Source organism: Perca flavescens, chromosome 21 (genome assembly GCF_004354835.1).
Source record: "Perca flavescens isolate YP-PL-M2 chromosome 21, PFLA_1.0, whole genome shotgun sequence".
In the NCBI taxonomy this organism is placed as follows: Eukaryota; Metazoa; Chordata; class Actinopteri; order Perciformes; family Percidae; genus Perca; species Perca flavescens.
In genome coordinates this window covers 23172847-23200670 of record NC_041351.1, presented here as the reverse complement: position 1 = coordinate 23200670, position 27824 = coordinate 23172847, and the positions used below count along the sequence as shown (strand labels likewise).

The 27824-nt window shown below is 42.2% G+C and overlaps 1 protein-coding gene across 1 annotated transcript in view; it reads right to left on the bottom strand.

The window, feature by feature from the left end:
- Positions 1-27824, bottom strand: part of cacna1g (calcium channel, voltage-dependent, T type, alpha 1G subunit) — a 370250-nt gene that overhangs the window by 59850 nt on the left and 282576 nt on the right. The window contains exons 22-26 of the mRNA XM_028567497.1: positions 23134-23318; positions 10311-10437; positions 9648-9773; positions 9164-9253; positions 7843-8056 (exon numbers count right to left, since the gene is read on the bottom strand). Coding sequence (XP_028423298.1) covers positions 7843-8056; positions 9164-9253; positions 9648-9773; positions 10311-10437; positions 23134-23318 — 742 coding nt within the window. The remainder of the gene's footprint in view (positions 1-7842; positions 8057-9163; positions 9254-9647; positions 9774-10310; positions 10438-23133; positions 23319-27824) is intronic.

Genomic DNA, 27824 nt, shown 5'->3' with positions numbered 1-27824 from the left:
TTTTGGATTGTGTAAGCTGTACTAGCCCCATTAGCCATGCAAGTGGCGTGGCTCCAGGGAAAGGTATTGTCTGTCCATCGGCTGGTCAGTTAGCCGTTCAACGATTGGATGGATTGTCCAAGTCAGTTCTCTTGTCATCATTTTTGTGACTTTGCTTGTGACTCGAGTCTCAAGTCCACAACTCTGGTGTGATTTCATGTGTCTCCAATCTGCACATGCCTCCTTTAACGGTTACACTTTGATCCAACTTGTCAGCGAGTGCGTTTGTGTAACTACCACCTCTCCCCTCCACCCCCGTGTGTCTCTCTGCCTTCGTCCATCCTCAGTCAAAATCATAATGCGCCTCCTTCATCATCTCCTCTCCTCTCTTTGTCCCCGTCCTCCTTCTAGCCTCTCGAAAAAGCTGCTCCAGTGCAGTGCAAGCTAAAGATAAGAGTCCACACACACACACACACAGGTTTGTGGCACTATCTTTGTGGGGACCAGTCATCGACATTATGCATTCCCTAGCCCCTTACCCTAACCTTAACCATCACAACTAAATGCCTAACCTTAACCCTTACCCTAACCCTAACCATAACCTAATTATATCCCTAATCAGTTGTGGGGTCCAGCATTTTGGCCCCACAAAGCTGTAGGGACAAGTATACACAAGTATACTGGACTCACGGTCTTTGGACCCCACAAATACAGTTAAACAAGAACACACACACACACACACACACACACACACACACACACACACACACACACACACACACACACGCACGCTTGTGTTGACCATCCTAACACAAATACACTAGTAACACACTGTGTGGACGCTGTATTTAATGCGTGTGTTTTGTGTTCTTCTGTAACTTCTGTAATTACCTTTTTGGTAAATATATCAAAATACTGCAAGCACTCGTGAAATGCCGCATAGGATCAACAAAGGGGTGTAGGGGTCCTGCTCGCCTCTCAGACAGCCATCCAGACTGAGAGGAGAGGGGGATTTGGGGATGAGAGCTACTCCTGCATATTTTACAACCTATTTTCTGCAACCATCTGCCCCCTGACACACTCACACACGCGCAAGCAAACACACACACACACACACACACACACACACACACAAATCCAATCTAGCACGGTCAAGTACCTTCCAGGAATGTGCCCCTAGTTAACAGACATTGCTCCTGGCAATACAGTATATGTGCAAACAAATACAAAACCACAAGCTCACACACATAAACGTCGCAGAATTAGGGTGGGGGGTCGTCATTATCTAACACACCTATCATACTAATAACTTAAGCAGATTGCCATGGAAACAAGTTGCGACTATTTGACCAGATGTGCCAGCAAACAAGTCAAAGTGATCAGACGGACCTGGGATGACCCTTTATGACCAACAATAGTCAACCGCTGTTACCAAAGCTGCTGTGGTCTGGCTTAATAACAACATGCACCACTGTGACCTTTACACAGTGGGGTGTAGTGGAGATACATTCATGTAGTCTGGCCAGAGCCTTCACTCTATTCTCCAGAGTCTACTTTGCAACGATCTTTTGTGCAGAAATAGAAATCAGAATTGAGTACTCAACAAGGCCGTGTATTAACAACTGATAACGCCCAGTCGATTAGCTGCTAACACTCGAAGCGGGTGGTTTATAACCAAAGTAGAGATTTTTGACTAGATGATGGAGCTAGAAGAAAAGTGAAGGGAGCACCAAAGGTTATTAGGATTCAACCTGAGGGTGCCTCTCGGACTAACAACTACCGTAAATCGTGTAGGTCAAAGTTGAGCCGGTAGAGTGTGTAAACTTTACAAAGGACAGTTTAGGTAATCATTTCACTATATGCCCTTTTTATTTCTCTATCAAATGAGGAACCTTTCTGATCATCTGACTGCTTGTGATTCTTTCCCGCCTGACTCGCTATGTAAAATTACCAACATTACCAATAGGAATGATGGCCAAAGCTGTAATAATAGGGCCCACATTTTGATAACTCAGAATCATCCTTTAAACTTGACTAACTCATGCGTCTCTCTCATGTGTCACAGTAGATCAGAGCCAGAGAGATTAGAGAGCTTGATCAGGTTGGACAAGTGGTCCCATCTTGCGTGAAAGAAATTCTCTCTCTTGCTAACATTCTTTAATAACATCCTCTATTAAAAGGTCACTGGCCTCCATTAAAGGGCACTGAACTCATGGTATCCTACTGGTTCACATCTGACGAACTAGAAATAGATTGTTTTCTACCAAAGTATCTATGTTCGCCCTCTTTCTAAGCCTTGTAAGAGCCAAAGCTGTGGTGATTGCAGCTGGAAAAACTACTTATAGTCAGATACTCTAACAGAGTGTGTTGCAGTTAGGGCTGCACATATATATATATATATATATATATATATATATACACTATCAGTAGTCATTATATTTTAGTGGTGACTTTTACAGTCCTCCCAGAGTTTTTTTGTGATTGTTGCGGGCAAAAATCCTTGATTATGCAGCACGTTTTCTTAAAAAATACGATGGAATAGGCAGGATATGTACGCAATTTTATGCGATGAAATTGCGGGAACTTGCAAAAATTGTGGTAACTTGCAAAAACTGCGGTTTGATGAAAAAGAGAAAAAAGTGATTTCCCCCATCACCCTGCTTTTCGATGATGTTCACGTCACGTAATTACGTCACTTCATAACGTTCCCATGGCAACAGGGGAAAATGGCTGCTCTTGTGTCAAGTAAACGCAACATTTTTCAACTTTCTGTTAAGATATGTGACTTTTTTGCAATGAAAATGCAGGGATTATGAAATCATGCAAGCCCCGCATATTTTGCGTGGAAATCTGCAATTTATGCGGCGAAAGTGCGGCGTATTTGAAAAAATGCGGCCCCCGCATAAATATGTGGGCTTTGGCTGATTATGCATTGAATTATGTGATCGCATAATCGCATTTTTCTGGAGGGACTGCTTTTAGATTCAATTCAATGTTTAATTCGCTCAATAAATAAAAAAAAAAGGAAATTATTTCCATTCATTTGTTTTAAATTGAGTACACTTTAATAATTGTTTATTAACCGCAAGTAATATCGCTAGTGCGATATTCAAAGTTATTGCATATTTCCTTCATATCCTGCATCCCTACATCTTATGAACTAGAAATAGATAGCTTTCTACTAAAGCAACTATGCAAGCCCTCTTTCCAAGCAAAACAAGCTATTTGGAGCCAAAGCTGTAGAGATTGCGGCTCGAAATACTAGTTAGATCCTCTAACAGAGTTTGTTGCAGTTTAATTAACTGGGATCCCATTTACATATTTTGGCTTTGAGTGTCTTAAATTAAGCTTTTAAGTCGAGCACTGACTTGATGGGAATATAACAGAATGCTCTTGATTGAATTTCTGTTGTTTAGTGCCCTTTAATGGAGGCCAGTGACCTTTTAATAGAGGATGTTATTAAAGAATGTTAGCAAGAGAGAGAATTTGTTTAATGCAAGATGGGACCACTTGTCCAACCTGATCAAGCTCTCTAATCTCTCTGGCTCTGATCTACTGTGACACATGAGAGAGACGCATGAGTTAGTCAAGTTTAAAGGATGATTCTGAGTTATCAAAATGTGGGCCCTCATTCCTATTGGTAAAATTGGTAGTTTCCATTTACACTGTAATGGATGTTTTACAACCTGTTGCCTTCGTTTTCTCTATCCAATAAGTTTGGAACCTTTTTGTTATCATCCGGCTCAACTTAGGGGGTTTTAGGGGGTTTCCTCCGGGTTCTCCGGTTTCCCCCACCATCAAAAAACATGTACTAGGTTCTCCAGTCAGTGCCCTTGATCAAGGCACTGGCTCAGATCTGGAGTTGGTCCCCGGGCGCTGTGATTGGCTACCCACTGCTCCCTTGAGGGATGGGTTAAATGCAGAGAATGAATTTCGCTACATGTATGTGTGTGTATATGTGTGTATATATATATATATATATATATATATATATATATATATATATAAATTGCAATAACAACATATTGTGAAATAAGTATTGTAAGTATTATATGTATATCGTATCATGGGGCCTCTGGAGATTCCCACCCCTAGCTCATAACCGGTAAAGTAAACCATCCCGACCGGGAAGAAGGTGTTATCAGCGGGTAACCTGTATGAGTAGCCCTGTAATAAGCTGTTTAATAAGCAGGATAATGTAAAGCGAGATGGTCATTATTGCAAATTAGAACCCAGACAGAATGATGCAGGACTTGAATCAGCCTTAAGGCTCTGACACACCAACCCGATTATCGGCCGTGGGTCAAGTCTGGCGAGGTCGGTGACTCGAGTCTGTTCGGTGTGTTCCGTCAGACGGACTAGCCGATTTGACTTGTTGAATCGGCCAGTGGGCAGTCGGTCTCAATGGCCAATCTGATTGGTGGAGTGCTAGACCTCGACTAGCGAATCAGTGCTTCTTCCACAAGAAGAAGCCCGAGAGCTAGTATCTTCTTATTACTAGCCATCATATTTTCTTCCGTTCAGCGAGTAATGACAACGATGATCCTTCTTGACTACTATCAACGCTCTCTGATGAAAACGATGTGTTTACTAGGTCTAGAGAGATGTTCCGTCATTTCCTGTTTTCGCTTTTTGGGGCGACAATACAGATTAGCGCTGCCTGCTGTTATGGAGACATATTACGTCTCGCGCACGTGCAGAACGTACGCTCAAGTCGGCGTCGCTTCGGTGTGTTCCGAGGCACTTTTTTGAGAGACGGGAGCCGAATGATCAGTCCGAATGCCTTTTCTACCGACGGTCGGCCGTCGGGTTGGTGTGTCAGAGCCTTTACTCATCAGCCTTAAGCCAAAAACACACTGCACGCAGAAGCGCTGCGAATGACCACGAAGCGCCGTCAAGCGGACCTATTTTCATTTCAGCGCCCATGTTATTCAATCTGTCAGTTCATACCAGCTGCGATACCGCACGCAATGGTTTCGGCGTCTCCTCTATTTCTTCCGCGGGCGTATGTGTGAAGCCAGGTAGGGTAATCACATACAGGAAGGCCACAGTGCAGCCGGATACTTTACAAAATAATACTAATTTCAAAATAAAATTACTAAAAAATGAAATGTAGTCCTCAGCTGTGTCTGGAGCGAGACAGGAGATCAGGCACACGGAGATGGAGACGGACGGACAGAGTGGCACGCGCACACACACAAGAATCGCTTTGTGGACCCGCATGGAGAAATGCACGTCTGGTATGAACAGTTTTATCCGGAATCTACGCCAGCAGTGTGGAGGGCCTTTCACTCCTTCCTTTCCTCATCCTTTACTTACAACCGCCTTGTCACACTTCCTAGATCTCAACAATTACTTTTTTACTTTTCTGAGCACAATATTTTCGCCAACAGAAAAGACGTCTATCATAAAGAAAATAAGTAGTAAGTAATAAGTAATTATTCTTTTAATGTGTCCTGAAAGAATAATGGGTTACACTTTCCTTGAAGGTATCTACATAAGCGTGACATGGCACTGTCATGAACGTGTCATAAACATTACAAACAACAAACGCTTCTTTTAGTAAATGTCATTCATTTTTTGTAATGACAAGTTAGGGTTAGGGTTCATGTGTCATGTGTTCATGACAGTTTCATGTCACTCTTGTGTAGATACCTTCAAGTAAAGTGTTACCGAATAATGTAACTACAGTGCCCTTGGTTTGTGAATTAAAAAAACCTACGCTCTGGAATCCTTTACCTATAAACAAGTCCATTATGTGTTGCACCCCAGTAGCCTTTCCCTGTCACACCACATCCCTTTCTCATCGTGTCCCTGCCAACCTAACTAGATAATAGTCTTCTTCTGGTGCGGCGGCGGTGGTGCGGCGAGCGGTGCTGTGGACTTGTGGATGGAATCGCGGACGGTGTGGAGGAGCTGTGAAAGACAAAGCCACGACAGAGAAAACAGGTGACAGCATGTCCAGCAGACTGAGCGCTGATGGGAGAGAGGCAGGGGGGCGGGCACGCGGGATGGGATGCCCCACCTCCCGTGATCACTGAACTTAGAACCTTAGCCACCATGGTAGGGTGGTTCGTGGTCGGTGGTGGTGGGTTTGAAGGGACACACAGAACATGCTGGAAACTCTGTACCTTTCAATGTGCCTTGAGAGAGGGCCCAACTCACCCCCGGAACCAATAAATCTAGAGGAATGAGACCGTGTTAGTCAGGGAGAAGCAGAAGACAGAAAGGAAGGAAGGTAGGAGGAATAAGAGTTTTAAACAGGAGAGAGTCAAAGAGAGAGAAAGAGGGAAAGAGGGATGGAGTAAGGCCAGAAGGAAGCGATGGAAGATAAAAGCTGGTTCATGTTCCTAAATTTTTTGCTTGTTTTGTCTTTCCAGTGATTCTGAGTCCAGTTCTTTTGTCGTTTTTTAACAATCAGGAGGCCGTTGACTCTCAAACCAAAGTTCTCAAACCAAAGCAGACATATACTTTTGAGTAGCACCAGTTATCTGTCTATTTTTATAAGCAACCTTGCCTTTCTGCGTTGCAATTTTGCTAATAAACCAACATCTAGCCATTTTTCCCTTCCTAAAAAGCACTGTGTTTAAAAAACAAAAGAAGAAAAAAAAAGGTTTCCTGGCCCAAAAAAACTACCGAGACCAGGGCTTTTAAGAAAAGGGATCGAGCAAAAACAGGGAAACAAACTTAAAAATATGAAAGGTTTTGTGTGCTTTCATCAAAAAGGGCCTATTGTGTTATAAAATGTACGTGTGTTAGTCTGTGCAAATGGTCTGGGAGAGTTTCTCGATTGGTCGGATACCCTTGGCAAGACGCCTCCTGAAAAAGGGAGATCAATCTCCATCTGTATTTCTCAAGAGTCTGAGGGAAACATTCCGATCGTCGAAATAAAATGATCATGTCATATAGACGGAAACAAAGGGATTTTTTTTTTCAGCTTTAGGAAAACCAAAAATGTCCACTGCTTCCTGTAGAAATGTAATAAAGAAAGTGCCTTTACATTAAGTGGGTAAAATACTGTAAGTATAGGGCACTAAATTCACAAAAAGTAGGAGGCAGTGGAAAGAATATATATAAAAAAAAAATTAATAAATCAAACCAAGCAGTTTGTCACCAACTCCTATACAGCCGGAGGGGAGGGGGGCCGGGCAAGGATTTAGCGCTAACCCCTACAAATCGCACCAAAAGTGATCTCAGGTCTTAGCTACAAGGAAAACTAAGGGACAACTTTCAGATTGTGAGCCTATCCCTGCCCCTGCGGCTGTACTAAACCACATGCAGAAGAGTGGAAGGGAGGGAGGGGAGGGGGGGCGTCTTTGCTTTCGTTTAGGACGATTAAATGGTCAACGACAACCCCCCCTCTAGCTCTGTATAGCCACCACCATGCAAGCCCCATCTGTCAGCACTCTGCTGGGCATGCTCCAACAGGGGGCCATCCCAAGCACGCCGTCTACGGTAGACCAGGTAAGGTAAGGGAGGAGGGAAGGTAAGGGGGCTAACCGCCAACAGTCGGCTGTCCTGGCTCTGCAAACCGGCCTGATAATGGAAGCTTTTCTTAACGTTCCAACTGGATCGAATCGATGCTGGAGTTGAAGAAGAGCCTCCACAGTCCGTGTCAGAGTCTGCCGAGCCAGAACAGGCGACCATCGGACCGTAACAAAAACTAGCCAGAGGGCCTACAGGGAAAACGGAAACGGGAAGGATCTACCGCAGAGTAGCAACTGTAGTTGGTACTAGCTCACTAATTGCGTTCTTCCGGAATTCGGCCAAACCAAATCAAAAAGCAAAAAAAAAAAAAAAAACAAAAAAAAGGCTCAAGCTCAAATCAAGCAGGACTCAGAAAGATGTGGAAAGACTACCGACCAGCCAGCTCCTTCTCCTTACTCCGTCTCTTTTTCTCCATGCGTTTCAGTCTCTTCTCCTCCCTGATCTTGGCCTCCTCGGCCTCCTGGTGGCGCCGGCACTTGTGGAAGTTCTCCACCACGACGCCCACGAACATGTTGAGCACAAAGAAGGCCACGATCAGCAGGAAGGAGATGAAGTAGAGCAGCATCCACGGGTTGTAGTTCATTATGGGCTGAAAACACACACAAGGGTACAGAGGGTTCTGTAGACGTTTACAGTAGAAGCCTTTCTTTGCTTTCTAACCTATACTGTAAGTGACTGCTAAATATTTTTCACTGGATGGCCCAAAAAGATTTGTCTTCAGCTATGGCCAAATTGCATGTCATTGTTGCAATTACATTATGACTTCATGTATACTTTGTTTAACAGCCAGTGTCATAATTGAAAATGTATTAAAGTTGCATTTTGGTATTAATGCGCAGTGGTGTAGTCTACGTGATACGCAGGTATACGCAGTATACCCACTAAGAAAGCTCCAGGATTTCCATATACCCAAATGCTCAATGACACGCAAACAAATACTTTCCATTATATTTTTGATATGTTTTGAATCGTCATCTGTGTTTTTCTTCTTCACATAGGCTAAATAAAGGTATTTCCACCGGAAATTGGTGCATAACAGTGTATATACCATACAGGAAATAAAGTTGTTGATGCTCAAAACTTCCTTTGGTGAAAACACCCAGACCCCCCCATTATAATATTACTTTGGAAAATGATATTTTATATTGCTGTGCAGGCCATTGTTTGTGTTTATATTATGCTGATATGGTCTGTATTCTTTCATTATACTGCGTGTTTAGTTTTCACGGTGAATTGAAGAGAAGCTTCAGATAAACCAGTAGCAAGAAACCCACTGGTGTGCTTCGAGGGAATAATACTGAACAGAATTATAAACGCAACACTTTTGTTTTTGCCCCCATTTTTCATGAGCTGAACTCAAAGATCTAAGACTTTTTCTATGTACACAAAAGGCCTATTTCTCTCAAATATTGTTCACAAATCTGTCTAAATCTGTGTTAGTGAGCACCTCTCCATTGCCGAGATAATCCATCCACCTCACAGGTGTGGTATCAATGCTGATTATACAGCAGGATTATTGCACAGGTGTCCCTTAGGCTGGCCACAATAAAAGGCCACTCTAAAATGATGCGTGAAAAATGAAAAATGGGCGCAAAAGCAAAAGTGTTGCATTTGTAATTTTGTTCAGTGTATATGATATCTTTGATGATATATTTTACACGCGTGTTTTTCCGCGTGAGGGTATGAATATATTCACCTGTTGATCGACTCCTACAGCGTCTAGTCCGTCATACATAATATCCACCCAGCCGTCTTTGGACGCCAGAACAAACAGAGACATCAAGGCCTGAGACAGAGAAGGGGAACAGGGGGTGATATAAAAACACATTTGACACTATAGGGCCCGTAAAAATGTCATGGTAAAGCTTTAGTGAGTGACCTTTTGATATTAATGCACGTCCGATACATTCAAGCAGAAACTCGCGCAGAGACTCAAGTGAAGATAATGACCTCTTCTGAAGAGTCCATTTCTTTTTTAATCCTCCGTGTCTTCCTTGGCTACTAGCAACTGTGCAATCACGGAAGGCTTGTATTACGCTGACAGTATTACGTTTTCTTGTCATTACTTAGAATTCCTCATAGAGGCGGCAGAAACTACGCACTATAGCTTTAAAGCAGCTCAACAAAGATTTGTTTGTGCATTTATTGCTCAGAAATCGGGACCATCCCTGAGGCCTCACCTGTCCCAGGTTGTCAAAGTTGTACTTGTGTCTGACCCATTTGTTGTTGGCCTGCAAACAGCTCGACTTGTTGGTAATGTTCTTGACATCGTCTCCTACGCAAACAAAGAACTTCCCCTTGAAGAGCTGCGAAGAAAACAACACAGACTTGCCCTTTATTTTTACACCTCGGCAGAAAACTCATTCATCAAACTCAATGATTCTGTTTTGGTAAGTTTGGTTTCAGAAATGTCTCCTATATAGTATATTTCCCCAGGATTCATACAATTATATTGGTATGATTATTTCCAGTGGTGGAATGTAACTAAGTACATTTACTCAACTACTGTACTTGAGTACACATTTGAGGTACTTGTACTTTACATGAGTCTTTTCTTTTCATGCCACTTTCACCTCTACTCCGCTACATTTCAGAGAGAAATATTGTACTTTTTAATCTAAAGATGTTAATCTGACATCTTTCGTTACTACTTACTTTAAAATTAAGATTTTTGCACACAAAACACATGTAGTTTATACAAAATTAGGTTGTATTATGAATTAAACTACCCAACAACATATAGACCTACAAGTCCAGCTGAAATGACAGCGGTTTTACCGGCTTTTTGTTTTCTCATTATTTCTGCCCGTATCCTCCCCTCTGTCCTCACCCTCCCCTCTCACCTGTACTCCCAGGATGCCAAAGATAATGAAGAAGGCGCAGCAGATGACCACGATGTTGCCGATGGGCTTCAGCGACGACATCAGAGTCTCCACCACCAGCTTCAGCCCCGGGGCTCTGCTGATCACACTGAAACACAGCAGATAATAGGACATTTAAACATGTGTGCACTGCGTGGATGTGTATGTGTCAGAGATGCTCCCAAGTCTCTGAGCTAGAGTCCACATATTTTGCATTCAGTATTTCTTTGGTTTGGGCCTTGTATAAAGTTTGGTCTCAGGTTAAGTCACTGTGTGTACGACTTAAGTGCAAACTTGAGTCCCCATCTCTGATATATGTGCTTGTGCAGGGCACTCTTCATCACAGGTCACTTACAATACAGCTCATACCAGATGGAGCAGGGATGCCTGCAGCATTCTGTCCCCAGGCCCTCACCCTGTCAGTGCACACACACTTAATACACACTTTCTTTGTATCTTGATTTCCCTTGTTTACTGCAGTCAGTAACCCCTTTTCTCATTTGCGTACTTTTCAGAATTTTTAAAGCCAAAACACCTGTTGGCTTAATGACAGCTTTGATTCACTCCTGCTCTTCTTTAAAAAAAACAACAACATCTTTTTCTCTATTTAACTCCTCTTTTCTGCCTCATTCATTTCTTCCGTCAAGGAAACAGACACATCTAATTAAGCCAATGGACTGATGAGGATGTTTGATTAGTGCCAGCATGGCACCCGGCACAGCAATGCACTGCAGCTGAGCTTCTCACAGAGTGAAACACACACACACACACACACACACACACACACACACACACACACACACTACGCAAAACCTGCCGATGCGCACGCACCCATCTGCACAGGCTTTCATGCAGAAAACACAGATGTACATGCATGAGCACACAGATGCAACAGCGCATGCACACACACACACACACACACACACACACACACACACACACACACATTGTGGGGACCCGTCATTGACATAATGCATTCCCTAGCCCCTTACCCTAACCTAGGCCCCACAAAGTTGTCCGGACACCACAAGTATACTGTATTCCCGGTTTTAGGACCCCACCGTTGAAGTTAAACAAGAACACACAGACACACACACACCCGCACAGCCAATATGACGTGATACATAAAATGACGGAAAAGGCCTAAAGCTGAAAAACAATGCTACATAGGCTGTCAAGGTGATAATCTACTCTGCCTTTGCCTATTAGTCTTTGTCTGCCTTGTATGTTTTCCCCCTGAGCAGACATGTTGAGTGAAGGGAAAGTCAATAGTACATTAAGAGAAGACATGAGATAATAAAAGGTCAGGGCCGACCGAGGCCACTGATCAATAGCCCTGATCAGAGAATAACGAGCCGATGGCTAGAGAATAATGAGCCGATGGCTACACCTCATCCCTTTGCACTTTCCTATTCTATTGAAACCCATGCTGGGGTGCAGTACCACTGGGGAGCTAGAGAGGGTACTAGTGTTCAAGAGCTGCATCGGCATGCGTCTGCTTTTAGGACTGATGCAGCTGTGCTGGTATGGCAACATATTTGCATTGGATTCCTCAGCAAGGGCAGGCATCGGAGTCCAGTTTTAGTGTTTTTGTCAGGAGACGAGTTCACCCGTCTATTTAAGCGATTGTGACATCTCTTCAGAGTGAAATAGAGATGCAAAACACGGCAAGGATCAGTTGCAGATGTTTGTTGAATCCATCTTTTTTTTCGATCTTATTCTAGCTAATTATGAAGATGTTTCGGAGGTGTTTTCATTTCTTTGTTCATTGGAATACGTGTTAGATAAGACTCATATACTGAACTATAGTGCAACTTGCACAAACATAGGTTTGCTTACATCTTTCATAAATACTATTTAAGTAGGTTGTGCATTTGTATTGGCCACAATTGTATATACAATTGTACATTTGTTTCCTGTGTATATTTTTGTATATTTTGGTTCTCGTATTCTATCCTATTCATTATTTCTTGTATATTCTGTATGTCTATGACTGTCTTCTATTTGCTGCTGTAGCGGTGACATGTCTCACTTTGGGATCAATAAAGTATAGCTACTCTAATGTAATCAAATCTAATATAATGTCTCTCTAAACAATTAAGATCTTACAAAGTTACAAAAAAAAAAAGAAGAACTAGCTTGAGAAGAGAATGAATAGAAGTGCAACATATTGGGGAAGTCAGTGAGTTTGCAGAGTCGATCAAGGACAAACTAGGGATTGACCAATTATCGGCCTGGCTGATTATCTGGGCCAATATTTGGCAATAGGCAGATTAACTGTACCAAAAACTGCGCTACTTTGGCTCCGCTACAGCTCTGTAAGCAGTCTGAAAGACTTGCATAACAACTATATATGTTTAGACTTCAGGAAGCAATTTGTATAATGATTTATTGATATTTTTTTACTTTGTATTATGTTTAATGTTTAAATTGTATTACATACTTGCGTGAAGCATTTAAACAAACTTTCGTGTTGAAGTTCGTAACATTCCAAAATGTTACTTTTGACTAAAAGATTTTCAATTTTTATAGTAAATGCTTATCAGTTCCAAATATCCCTTATCGGTTTCGTCAACTACAAATAATCGGTATCGATATCGGCCCCCACATGGTTTACAGCTCAGTCCTCTTTCATTTGTCCAGAGAGTCTGGCCTCTCTCCATTGACAAGTGTTAACTTCCCTGAAGGCGGGTACTCTGCTGATTAAGATTAAAACTATTGGATCTGCCCAGAGCCACTCTGGATCTGCCATAACCAATCGCTAACGTTGGGTCATGACGTTGGCTTAGCATCGCTACCGTTAGCCTTAGCTAACTCCTTCACCACTAACGGAGCGAGCTGGAAAATCTAACTTTTCCCGAACCCCGTGGTGGAGGAGGGCCACAACATCATGGCCACCAACACAACTCAGCAAAGGTTGGTCTTGCTCGGACTTTAACTTCTGGATATTCGGCAGCGTTGTCACAACGGACCGAATGGCTTCGCTCGCATCTTTCTCCGCCGCCATTACAGAACTACAACTCAAACTAGCGCACGACCTCAACGTCATCGTTCTCAGCCACTCCCTCTGTTCACTGATTGGACCGGTAAAGATTTGGCCCACGAATATACCGCAAACCCAGACGACATACTGAAGGAAAATGAAAATTGAGCGGAAGTATGTAGAATGGCGGAGCCAGGCTATCGGATCACAGGCTAACCTCTCTACCTCTTTATATCATGTTCTTCTTTAAAGCTCTACTCTGACAAATATGCTGAAGTGAAAAGGCGTATTAAGGAGGGGAACGAAGGAGAGACAGGCCTCTTATTGGAAGTCAGCGTACTCCGATTATGCGCTACGTGAAGGACAAACACTGCGATAGGCTCCTCTCCATCCAAGTCTATTTGCATATGACACGGAGGGGAAAAAAAAAGGAGGATTAGGAGGAGCTGGATGGAGGGAGCCCGAGGGAGAAAAGTTAGTCCTCGCTTCTTCTAATGTACCTCTCTGCATAATTTCAAAGTGCTTTCGCAGCGTGTCCTTGGTTTGTGTGCTGTACAAAAAGGAGAGGGGAAGAGTCTGCCGCCACGCACCACACCTGCACACGTGCACCACCCGTCTCTCTCTCTGCTCCACCAGCATACCGCTCGCACCGGGGCAGGAGAACAACAAGTCGGGCAGTAAGGGGCGGGCGTGTTCACACAGTGCAAACTCCGGGTGTAATTAAGAGACGCAGGGAGATAGAAATAGGGGGACGGAGGGAGGAGAGCAGGGCTGGATGGTAGCAGGGATACAGAGGGAATAAAAAATGAGGCAGGTGCTATTTTCTGACTTTTTTTTTTTTTTTTTTTTTTTTCGAAACCTTCTTTCTCGCTCCACATTGCTCTCCTCTTTCTCAACCCGCAGCTGTCCTTCTCCTCCAGCTGTCACATACTGCCACTCGCTGTTCTCGCGCCCGACGGTAAATGAGCGACTTGCTAAAGTAAACCGTAAGCCAATGAGTTCAGGTGTCACACAAACATGATCTAATTATGCGCCGACTTAATTGGCCATCGTCAGCACTGTTACGTACGATGAGTGAGGGTCAAACAGCATACACTCGATGGTGTTTTAAGCCCCCACCTAACCCCTTGTGCCCGTGCCCCTCCGAGCGCCCATCCCGGGGCGTTGTGTTTTAACCCTAACCTAACTCTTGACTAACCCTAGTGCCTTCCATGCAGCGCTGCCTGGAAGACGACGTTGGGGGCTTAAAACACCGAACACCTTGAGATGGTTACATGTGACGTCACGCACACGTGGGCAACGGTAACCTCACTGGATCGAGGCGGCCGCGTTTTTTTTAGAGTCAGGCGCCGCGGTTGCTCTCCACCAACTGAAAGGCCCAGGGCATGATGGGAAACGCCTGGCTCTCAGCTAAACACTCCAACGTTTTACATGAACTTTTTTAATTGTTTTGAATTGGAGAGATTTTGATTGATATTTGTCTCATTTAAAGGGGGGGGGGTTCTAGGCTGTAGCTGAGTTGTCGATGAGGTGCAGGTGCTGTTCGCTGACATAAAAGTGCTACTTGGTGACACAGGGTACAGAAATCTGGGCCTTCCCTGAGACTGGCCCTCAGTTCCGGTTGTGGGGTTGTTGAATGACTGCAGAGGTGTGTGTGTGTGTGTGTGTGTGTGTCCTGTTCAACAAAGCTGATGCATCATTCTGACACACACGCGCACACACACACACACACACACACACACACACACACACACACACACACACACACACACACGCCCAAGCACCCTTGTGGGCCCTCTCTTGTGCATAGTAATGCTGTCATTAATATCTTTAATGAGAAATGAACAGCAACAGACAGCTGCGCACACACACACACACACACACACACACACGGACAAATTATTTAATTCATCCACTTTTCGCTTGGTTTATATGATGTGGACACCCACCAATTGATATTAACTGGTACTTTAAACTCAAAATTGTTTCATTTTATTTCAAATAAGTACAGAGACAACACCAGTGTGTCACTGTTCTACTACTTACTGCACTGCAGCGTTTATAGTAAAGTCCATACAATGTTAAATCTTGAACTAAGTTTTTTTTTTAACCCTGTCTCCTAGAAATTACGTTCAGTGGTTAAGACGAGTCCCTTGGGACTGGATGCTTACTATGTTTAACAAACATAATTAACTTATAGGTAATATAGCATTTTAATAGTGTGGGCCCTATTTTAAAAGGTAATTTGTCACATTTTCCACAGTTAAATGTCTAAAAATATTTATTTTGTTGAGTTGGGTTAATCAATGTTCAAACCTAAAGAAATCTGTCATTATATTCCGCTGCAATTACACAAACACATGTAGCAAGCGATTCCAGAATATGCCGACGCTGCTGCCAGTGTGAACCCCAAGTGAACTGCACTGCCAGAGGGGAAAACACAGACAAGCTCATGTTTAATTCAAACAGCCAGCGAGGGTCTGCCACAAATCAAACTGGAGTGACAACAGGCTGATAACCAAATTTACACAGAAGCAGCATGAAAAGCGACGTCTGACTTGTGGTCTGTTTGAACAGGCACAATTTAGACAGTTTTTTTTTTAAAACTGTAAGTCTTTACCCATAAAAATGTAACTCATGTGACAGACATTATAGCCATTATAGACTATTTTATTTTTTATTTTTTTTTTAAATGACTGACACATTTATCATCTATGTGTCTTCGTAAGAGACTTTAATTTTAACTTTTTTTCAATTACTCAGACAGACAATTTGGGCTGTTGATTTCTAATCATTCCACTGACTATGACGATTTAAAATTTTGTCAACTGACTTTCTACTATCTTTACGGACTTAAATCGTACTGACTTGGGATGGAAGAGCAAAATTTTTAAAATACGCTTCTTTTATTTCTAATTTAGCCAGCGAGACTTAAGGGAGAAGATGTCCCAGTAATGTCCACACTCTTTCAGGAAAACAACGACCTGCCTAAACTGCAACTACGTGTCTGCGCAGATGTGGTTATGCAGAGTAGAGCTATCATTCTCTGCCCAAACCCGATTGGGCATGGGCCGGGCTGTACATTTTGCCGGGCTTCAATCGGGTCGGGTTCGCCCAAGTTTTTTTTCCGTCTTTTGCAGACCTAATAGTCTATGTAATGTCATATATCATGTATAACCTGTGTAGTGCTGTGTGTGACTGCCATCTTCTGGATATCTATTCATCTTACACGCAAAAAAGGAAGGTTCAGGCCCAAAACTCCTGCCGTGGTTCGGGTTTGGACAGAAATTATGCAAGTTCACGAAGGGTCTGACCTGATTTTTTTGGGCTTAGTCGTAGCTCTAATGCACAGTACGATACTTTTGTAGCTATGAGATGGTGTTTTTGTATAAGATTATGTGTTCATTCTGTAGCATACTTCGTACACATTTCCAAATTGGCCATTTGTGTGCAGAAGATATGCCATATTTTTTTTGCCACCAGTCTCCAGCGTACATATCTTAGGTAGTCTAGATCGACGATGTTTCTTTTCCGTGCCGGAGGAAATTCTGCCGGATGTCCCTCATTGTGGCAAGATGTCCCTCACCTGGTGGATTTCTGAGGACTATGGTTAACTGCTCCTCAGATCCCTGCAGGGTAAATCCAGACAGCTAGACGGACTATTTGTTGAATCTGAGTTTTCTGTTGCACGCCTAAAACAACTTTTGAGCGTAAACAGGTTCCACCCAAAAAAGTTCCTCCCCAAGGCTATTTTGCAGAGGCACCGTTGCTCCGTCCTGCACTTAATTACCCTAACCCTAACCCCCTAACCCTCTGCAATTTAAAGAAAACATGAAAAAGCCTACAAGCATGATTATGCAAATTCCATGTGGCATAAAAATAATTAAGTGTGGGAGTGACGTGCGCCGGCCAGTGCATCTGCCTTTGGCTTCCAATTAACTGCTCAGTCAGGCAAGACAAAGTGGGGCAAGCCATCGAGATAACTTTTCCTACACCTAACCCCCTAACCCCTAACCCAAGATGAGTGTGATTGGGTTAAAGAAATGCCAATATACAAGAGCACGTTTTTCTCCCATGTTGTGTGGACTAGCCAGACCCTCCTCGGCAGCGCTGTGGAGGAAGGTTTTGGCAATGTGAGACTACATCTTAGGTAACTAACAAACAGATCCAACCTTGTTAATCAATAGATTGACTTTGTGTTGTTGAGTTTGGCAGAAGCACTTGTACAGCAGCTCCACAAATGTTACCCAAAAGAATGCTTATTCATTACTTTAACTGAAACATGGCTTTAATGGAACCCAAGCAGTAATTCCACTGTGTTGACCAGACTGAATTATCTCTAACAGGGTTTTAAGTGCGTGCCATACACATATAGTATACCCACAGCAGCATGCTATAGCTTTTAATGCTGTGCTCCGCCTTTTGGATTGAAAGTTAATAACAACCATAAAAAATGATTTTACAGTATTGCTTTTGTGTTACTCATCTGCAGCCTCGGCGGCGGAGAGGGCAAAGCAACCATGCTCAGCCTGTTCCTCTGCCTTTTTCTCTTTCTTTTTCTCCACCCTCTCGTTTCTCCCTCACTCACTTTATGCTTCCCTTCATACGATCGTCCTAATCCCATTTCTATCTGCCACGTTGCATTTTTCTCACATTGAAGACATCACTGCCTAGAGGAATGGTTGCCCTTTGCTCTCGGGAATACCTCCCCCCCCCAAACTTAAAATGTGTCCAATTTCCGCTTGTATTTGATACATATTTTTTAATCTGACTTTAAAACCTTCCCTACTCGACATTAATACAGCCCCAGCCTTGCTGCCCTCTGGGGATTAAATAAGAGGATTTAACAGCTGTAAGAATCAGGTACTCTTTTTCAAGTGCTCCGTTTGTCACAATTGCACCACATATAATAAGAAAGCTCCAAATGCACTATTTAATGTCACATTTACACTTCATTTGAAACAAGCCCGCTTTTTAACTGCAGTAATCATGCACCACAGTGGCAACCAGACCATATTCTGAAGTACGTTGTGTGAAGTACAGTACAGGCCAAAAGTTTAGACACACCTTCTCATTCAATGAGTTTCCTTTTTATTTTCATGACTATTTACATTGTAGATTCTCGCTGAAGGCATCAAAACTATGAATGAACACATATGGAATTATGTACTTAACAAAAAAGTGTGAAATAACTGAAAACATGTCTTCTATTTTAGATTCTTCAAAGTAGCCACCCTTTGCTTTTTCAATAATAAGGGGGAAAAAAAAAACACTAATTAACCCTGACAAAGCACACCTGTGAAGTGAAAACCATTTCAGGTGACTACCTCATGAAGCTCATTGAGGCCTAGTCCACACGGACACGGGTATTTTTATAACCGGAGTTTTTTCTCCTCCGTTTTAAAAAAAAAGAAAAACGTCCACACATGCTCGGTTTAAAATAAATCTCCGTCCACATGAAAATGCAAAAACACGCTGTCAAGCCATTGCAAAGAATCATCAACAAAGCAGTTAGCGGCGCACAATATGACGTCAAACACAGCGGATAACGGCGCACATTCTGACGTCGCAAGGCAAAAGAACCCGGTTATACTGTCCACACGTCAACACTGTAACCGGCGTTCCTGAAAATGTTCACCCTGGCCGGAGTTTTCAAAAATGTTCGGTTACAGTGCCCTGAAACTGCGTTTTCGTGTGGACGGAAGGCCGAACCGCGTAAAAAAAGTCACGGTTATAAAAATACCCGTGTCCGTGTGGACTAGGCCTAAGAGAACACCAAGGGTTTGCAGAGTTATCAAAAAAAGCAAAGGGTGGCTACTTTGAAGAATCTAAAATATAAGACATGTTTTCAGTTATTTCACACTCTTTAGTACATAATTCCATGTGTTCATTCATAGTTTTGATGCCTTTAGTGAGAATCTACAATGTAAATAGTCATGAAAATAAAGAAACACATTGAATGAGAAGGTGTGTCCAAACTTTTGGCCTGTACTGTATCTGCTTAATCTTTTGCTGCCATACTGTCTGCTGCTGCTATAGCAAAAGACCCTCATCCCACTCGCTTGTACGTTCACCTATGCTGGCTGTTCTCATGAACCATTCGTACATATAGCCACAAAAAACGAATGCACTGTAATTCGTATGTATTCCATGTACTTATAATTGTATGCACCACATTGATTGCTGCTGTAAAAGCACGCAAAGGAGGAGGTCGGGTGGATGGTTGGGTCCTGAAACACAGGGTTTTCTAGCGGGGCAGCAGAGTTCATGTCCTGGGAGAAGTTAAGGGGGAAACATCGGACTTTCACCCAGGGAACGGGTGTTCGTGTCCCGGGAGTACTACTTAATGGGACCAGAGTTTTAACCAAAACCACAATCTTTTTTTCTAATCTTAACTAGTTGTTTTGGTGCCTAAACTAAACTATTGTCGCTGTGTTACAGACCCCTTTGTCGGCTCAACTTAAAGGTGCGGTAGGTAAGACATATAAAACTATCTTTCTGTGATATTTGCTGAAACTGACCCTAGGTATGAGTAGAACTACATGAAGCAGGTAATTAAAAAAAAAAAATCTGGCTGCTCTGGCACCACCTGCACCTATTGTAGTGCCAATTGCCGATTTGCAAAAATCCACAGCTCCCTGTTCAGATACACCAATCCAACGCAACAAAACATTCTATTGAGTTTTGCCTCTTGGTACTTCTATACTCTTTGAGCTGGGTAATCATTTACTAGGGTTGGGCATCGTTTGGATTTTAACAATTCTGTTAGTTGAAACGGGTCACATGCCTATTTTCACAAATAAGAGGAAAGTTTTATTTTGATTCAGTGGTGGTTTGCAGTTTTACAGCTTTTTCAACGTAAAATAAAGCAACACAACAAGCGCCTGGCCGCTTCAGAAACCAAAACTTGCACATGTTAAATAGGGAAGCGATGATCGGATTTGAAACCAAATCCTCGAAATGATTCCAAACGATTCCAATAAAGAAACGATTCTACTGGAATCGTAATTTTTTTAACAATTCCAAGTAGGAATCGGTTCTCGATGCCCAATCCTACTTTTTACCATTCACTTTGGCTAAATCTGGGATTTTGTTTAAAGCCTGTATGATTGTCTGTCTGCTTGTGTTCCTCTCCCTGTGAGACCTTTGAGCAATGTGGCAGAGTTCCCAAATGTCAAGTGTTTAACGCATCAATAATTATATCCCAAACTTAGAGAAAGAGACGCAATAGTAATAAACTGGAATTATCATCTGTCCTGCTAAGACTCTAACAATTACTACTCATCGATCATTGCTTGTTATCAAATTCTGTTGTGGTATTCTTGAGTGTCAACAAGGCACAAAGCAGATAAAAATACAAAGCGTCATTTCATTCAGGGCTAATTGATCTGGTCTGATTTGACCCAAATGATTATCACATGCACATGACAGGGACTTGAGTCCTGCTGTGTAACAGACAAATGAATGTTCATTAAAAAACACACACACACACAGAGTACGCACAATACACACAAACATCATTTGAAGCACTTTCGCGTTAACTATCTGGTTCACACACAAGTGTTACAGTATGAAGTCAAAGACGAAAGAAACAGTTTGAAGGCATGGAGAGCGAAATAAGTCTCGGCAAAAGAGCTCACTTTCATGTCAGAGGTGGAAGTTATGAAAGCAAAAAGAAGACAGAAAAGATCAGTGATGTTTATTGGGTACATTTTGCAGGAAGAAAATTAATATTTGATTTTTGTGCTCTTGCCGAGAACCGTGATAAATATTAAAGAGAGGGCGAAGCCTCGAGAGCTCCCCTTCACGAGATGAGACACCAAGCATGCGGCTGTAAGCCAAGTCAAGCATGATGCCTCACACATGAAAATGGCACACACTGGAACACACAGTGAGGCTAAAACTAAGCACTAAGGAGTGCACACACGTGAAGCCCCTGTCTGATTTTTTGCAAAGACCAGGGCTCTAACTTAAAGAGACCCTGTTATCCTTCTTTTTCAGCATCATATTTGTACTCTTGGGGTATACTAGAATAGGTTTACATGCTTTGATGTTCAAAAAACATAATATGTTTCTCATAGTGCCAATTGCTGCAGCTCCTCTGTCACAAACAATCAGTCTGAGCTCTTGGCCCGCCTTCCTGAAAAGCCCAGTCTGCTCTGATTGGTCAGCGGGCCCACTCTGTTGTGATTGGTCAACCAAATTCAAACAAGCCGGTTGGGTCAGGGCGGGCTGTGCTTGCTCAGGCAGCACCAATGGGCAGCACTTCGGAAAAAACTGGGCTGGCATTCTCAATCAGTGACATCACTAATTGAGAAATTTCAAACAGGAATGTTGGCGAGCCGCTTTTAGGCAGTTGAGAAAAAGTGCTGTCTGTGGGAGAGAAAGCTCGGAGTGAAATGTGTTTTTTTTTTGTACTGTATACGTTTATTACATACATAGAAAACTATATGACACGCTAAAAGACGGGAAAATCCCCAAACGCATAATAGGGGATCTGTAAGGGTGTCCTGCTGTCCCGTGGAGGGAACAAAATATCATGGACAATAAAAAGCAATATATTTTGGGATGGTTGCGGACTGGAAGGTAGACCTAGCCTAAAAAAAAAAAAAATAAGAACATTAATTACTAACGAAATTGTCAATAAATTGGGGGAGAGTACACAATTCAAGAGTGTGACACACACACACACAGCGAGAAGATGATGAGGCATTATCTGAAGTAGACACAAGATAAAATACTTGATAGTAGCATAGGTGCAATCTAGAGAGGGGATAGGTTTAGTGGCATGATATAGACTAAAGTATATAACAAATACAATACTTGATAATAGGGCAGCATCTGTGCTTTACAGAGAGGAGATACATTATGTGGCAGTCGCAACGAATGTGTATCCCAGTATGAGGAAAATAGGAAAATATTGCAAGGAAAATAATAACGCCTCCATATTCACGGAGGGAAATAGGCATGATGTGAAGGACACGCTAAGTAATTTACTTGATGGTAGGGAGGAGACTGTGCATTATAGAGGGGTTGCATAATTTGGCCCACTGCATGTCCAGCCTGGTAAGACCTTAATCAATGTGTTTTATGAGAAGCGATAAATGCAATGCATTATTATTATGATGAGTATTCTTTTTTAAATAAAATGCAGTTCATTTATAATTTAATAATTGCCATGGTGTTTTTTTAATTCCAAGCATCACTTTTAATTAGTGATTTTGACTTTTAGAAAAACTATTAACTACTAGTACTATTAGTAATTTATTATTATCATTATTATTGTTGTTATTATAAATATAATTAGGGCAGCCAGCAATTACTTTGGGACGGTTTAAATCGTATTATGGGAAGGTTTGGGACAATGGTTAAATTTGAGCCCTGGCAACGACTGACATTCTTGATTTCCCTCTGCACCCAAACACCCTGGAGATCTAAGTACAAATAGTCTCCAAATTGGTGATTTCCGCCTTAATTCCTCTCAAATAAACATAACTATGCAATTGTGTACACGCTGACATAACAACATAACACACACACACACACACACACACACACACACACACACACAAACAAAAACACTCTCTCAAATCTCCCAAAAGCTCAGTTTTTTCCACCTCCATCTTTGTGTCAAATCTATATATATATCGGGTTAGTTCTGGTCTTTTAATATTACCCACAAAATATGTCCACGGTCTTGTAGAAGTATTGTCTAGTAAGACTTTGTTTTATAATTCCTATCAACAGTTTAAGGGTGGTTGTCTGTTTTCTCAGTGTGTTTGTGTATACATTTCGGCATCCCTGGGAGAGTGAGCCACTTACCGTAGCGGCCTCAGGGTCCGCAGCAGCCTCAGCACTCTGAGCATGCCCAGGATCTTGGTACCAGAATTGGAGATGAGAGACACCAGGATGTCGATAACAGAGATCATCACTAACATCCCATCCAGAATGTTCCAGCTGCTCCTCAGGTAGGCCTTGTTCCCGAAACACCAGCCCAGAGCTACAATCTGGACACAAATAGGACATAGAGGCATGGTGCATGAACATGTAGCACAGTGTAGTTACTGTATGTCACTGACATAGTAGATAACTGCTGCAGTACCAATATGGATGGGACACTGTATATTTCAAGTGAAATATCAACTCAAAATAAGCGCCATATATATATAAACTTTATTGCAGACACAGGTTCATATAACACATAATGCAATATACATAGTATAAATAAAATAAAATGATACGTCAATGTTTTTGTCAGCGCATTCCCAGATTTGTTTGTTATCAAGCCATCTTTTGTTTGGTTTTAATTATGAGTCATTGCTTAATGTCCGATATGCACATCTTATTGACTTTGTAGAGCGATTCTTTACTTGGAACTTGGCACCCGAGACCATAAAAGTTTTTCCAAACCTAATTTCTAGTTCTATAGGTCCACTCATCATTTATTCTGCCCATAAAGCAATTTGCATTCCCGAAAATAATAGAGACTGGCTGACTTGTTTTTTTGCTTGTAGCTGAAACTTATTAAATCAGGCCACGGCAGCTATTTTTGCTTAATGCATTCCTTAACACCTAATGTAACTGAAGAGATGAGAGAGCAAGAGAGACAGAGGGACATGGATAGAAAATAATTTACATTAGTTGATGCTAATCAATGCCTAACAGTAGGTACTGTGTATATGAATGGGTGTCATCAAAGAGGCTGATCAAACTTCAGTATTTCAGAATAGGGCTGAGCTGTAATCCTATAGGGCAAATGTTCACTGTTTGCTGTTTTTCACACTGACAGGCTCAGATTGTTATAAGTGTCTGCCTACATTATGGTAAGATGGTGACATCTCGTTCTGAAATCTCGTGAGGTGACTTGCTGGAAGACAGAGGTGTGGAACAATGAATTAATATATAGTTTGGAATTTACATGTGTAACTTGAGTTGGGGGAGAGGAGTTCCGGGGAGAGTTTGTTGTTTTTGAGTAAGGACAGAGTAGCTTTGTGTTGTTGGGGACCAAGAAGCTGGTTAAACCTGATTTAACCAAAAAGGACTCAGATTGAGCTGACCAGAGAGACAAAGGAATCGTGGCCTGTATGCAAACCCCAAAGCCTGGTTAATTCACACCTCTACAACTAACTAACTAGAACTACAAGATTGTAGTCTAGACACTTTCAAGAGTTTTGAGTCTTCCTATTGGGTCAGCGGGACCATAAACACAGCATGGAGTCTTGACCTATAAATAAGCCTGATCACCCAAAATCCTGTTGTCTTCACTCGCAACTCACGTTGCTGACAGGAGACACGCAAGCGCTTGTACTGAACTTCCATTTTCTGGAGAAAGTGGATTTTATTTCGCACCAGTGCTTTCATATCTGCAGTGAGAAGGAAACAACGTTTTTCTTCTCAAAGTTGACTAAACTTGCCCCCCTTGCTGCTTTGTTGGAGGGAAGTTTCTCCGTGCCCACTGACGAGCGCCAGGGACCCGCTCTGTTTCATTTCTGTGGAAATCTATGGACAGGAACAAACGGACTGAACGCACAGTAAAAAGGCTTACGTCTGCGCAGAGATTATTAGTGTGTTTTATTAATGAGCAAAGGGTTCGCTAACACTTGTTGCCATTAATGTGATCTGTGATTTTAATTATGTACTGGTCTATACGTGATTATTAATCTGTTTTCTGTGAATGTATCAGTGATCACGATACTGTTGTTGTATTAAGTAGCTGGGTATAACTGTAATCGCTACCTGCTAAGTCACTCCTTTCACAGAGTTTAGTTACTGTCCGCGAGCTAATCGCGGTAAATCAGCTGTTAGCCACTGGAGTGGTTATCGATAACTAAGATCAGAGTGCCTCTTTTCTTTACACTTCTTCTCTTTCTTCTTTTACTAACACACACACACACACACACGACACAGGCTAGCCACGTAGCTCCCAAGCTAACGCTGCTAGCTTAGCCACGTGGAATCGGCTTACGTTTGTACAGAGCTAACACAGGAACTACCATACTGAAGAAGCGTGCACGTTGCCTAGCAGCACCACTACTGCCCTCTTGAGGCAAAATAGTTATGTGCAGCTCACCGGAGTAGCCATTTTGTAGTGAACTACATTTCGACACCGCCCTCTCCACACACAGACACAGACGTGTCCATGCTGCTTTGTTTTTGTTTTGTTTTTGGTTGGGATATTGTAAAAAGGTATATAAGTTTATTATTGAAGGATTATTGATTAGCTACTGATAATTGTGAAGTTAATACATCTTATTATACTTAATTAGCAGTTGCTTGTGATTATTTGTGTACTTGTTGTATTAATTGCTGGCTGATCCGGTCCGTGCTCGAAATCACCCCTTCCTTTGTTTCCTTTAAAAGGATTTTCACAGAAATGAGACTGTTCCACAGTTTGATTATTGGTCCCTGACTTGCAGGGTGGTGCCCCATTTTGATTGTTTGTCGATTTGATACAGTTATTAATAACCATATTCATAACTTTATTAATATTTATAAAACATCTTTGATAATTTGCCAATGATCAAATCTGTACCCTACGGGTATCCAACAGTGTTGTCTAATGGATTTTCAATTGTGCATATCCGAATTGTGGCAACGAAATGTCGGGCTACGCTTCGTGCAGCTTTCACAGAGGTTACCTTTAGATATGTACAAGCTAAAGTTGAGTCTAGCTATGCTACAGCTCAGTGTTATGGTAATGGCAGTGGTACCCAAGATTTGTCTTGGTCTCGAGACCGTTCTCAAGACCACTTTTGGAAGGTCTCGGTCTTGTTTTGAATGACTGCATTTTTTGTTGTCTTGTCTCGGTCTCGGATACAGAGGAAGACCGGTCAAGACCACAACTGCCTTCTGGTTATTTTATCAAGGCTTTTCTCATGGTGTACTAATGGCAATAGAAGAGGCGAATGAAAAAAACATCTTAATTTGTTTTCTGTGGGTGTTTTTTTTATGGGAATGTGGATCTTTCATATCACTCGCACTGGTCTGGTCTTGGTCTCAACTCCTCAAAGTCTTGGTCTTGGTCTCAATCCCTCAAAGACTTGGTCTTCACTTGGTCTCAACCCCTCAAAGTCTTTTTCTTGACTTGGTCTCAACTCCTCAAAGTCTTGGTCTGGTCATGGTCTCAACCGCTCAAAGTCTTGGTCTGCTCTTGGTCTCAACTCCTCAAAGTCTTGGTCTGGTCTTGGTCTCAACAGCTCAAAGTCTTGATCTGGTCTTGGTCTCAACTCCTAAAAGTCTTGGTCTCAACTCCTCAAAGTATTGGTCTGGTCTTGGTCTCAACTCCTCAAAGTCTTGGTCTTGTCTTGGTCTCAACTGCTCAAAGACTTGGTTTTCACTTGATCTCCACTCCTTAAAGTCTTGGTCTCAACTCCTCAAAGTCTTGATCTGGTCTTGGTCTCAACCCCTCAAAGACTTGGTCTGGTCTTGGTCTCAACCACTCAAAGCCTTGGTCTGGTCTTGGTCTCAACCCCTCAAAGACTTGGTCTTCACTCAATCTCAACCCCTCAAAGTCTTGGTCTTGTCTCGGTCTCGATACACTCTGGTCTCGGTGAGGACTTGGTCTTGGTTTAGGTGGTCTTGACTACAACACTGGTACAGCTCCACATGGATCCTAACACTCCCATCCATACACTGCGCCTTGCAGACCTCTGGGTCTGCAGTGACTGGGGATGACTACTGCCAGCCAAAAAGGGAGACGAAATCCTATACCAGAGCACATTTTCCTAAAGAACAAGGCTGTACCAAGAGTAGAGAGCTCCAATAATATAATAATATAAATATAATAATAATCTGAGCATGCAAAAAACAGCATATTTAGTGGATGTACATTGATGTGTGCATTTGCCCTATATGATTACATTGTAGCCCAGTTATTTCAATAATGTAACAGCTGCATATTCTAATATAACATTCTGCTTGGACTTGAAACAGTGGTGGAAAACATAATCAGAGCAGTACCAATATAACAGTGTACTCCATTACACATCCCGCTTTCAGCGTAAGTAAAGGTACACTCCCTGCGGGACACCAAAAACCAACATAGTGAAGCCTCTTGCTTTTACTTGATAATCTTGTGGTGGGGTGTCTGTGACGCAGGACGTGTAGGACCAAAAAGCAGCGATCACTACAAATAATATCAGGAAGATATACTTAAAGTATCCAAAGTAAAAGTACCGGTTCTGCAGAAAAAACGGCCCCTGTGATATATTATGATAACATTATTATTTATATTGACGTATCAATGCGAGTGGCATTTTACTGTTGTTGCTGGTTTTAACTATACAGTAATGCAGTTGAGTTCAGTGGTTCCCAAACTAGGAGATGGGTCCCCTTTAAAGGGACACAAGATAAATCTTGGAAGTTGTAAAAGAAAAAGGAAAAAAACATCTTCTTATCTTGGCCTCTATGTTAAATATGGGTTCATTTTACAATGTTGCACTACGCTTAAAGAGATTAATTGAAAATTAAATGATACCACCAGTACTCTGTGTGCAGACCCTACATTTGTGATC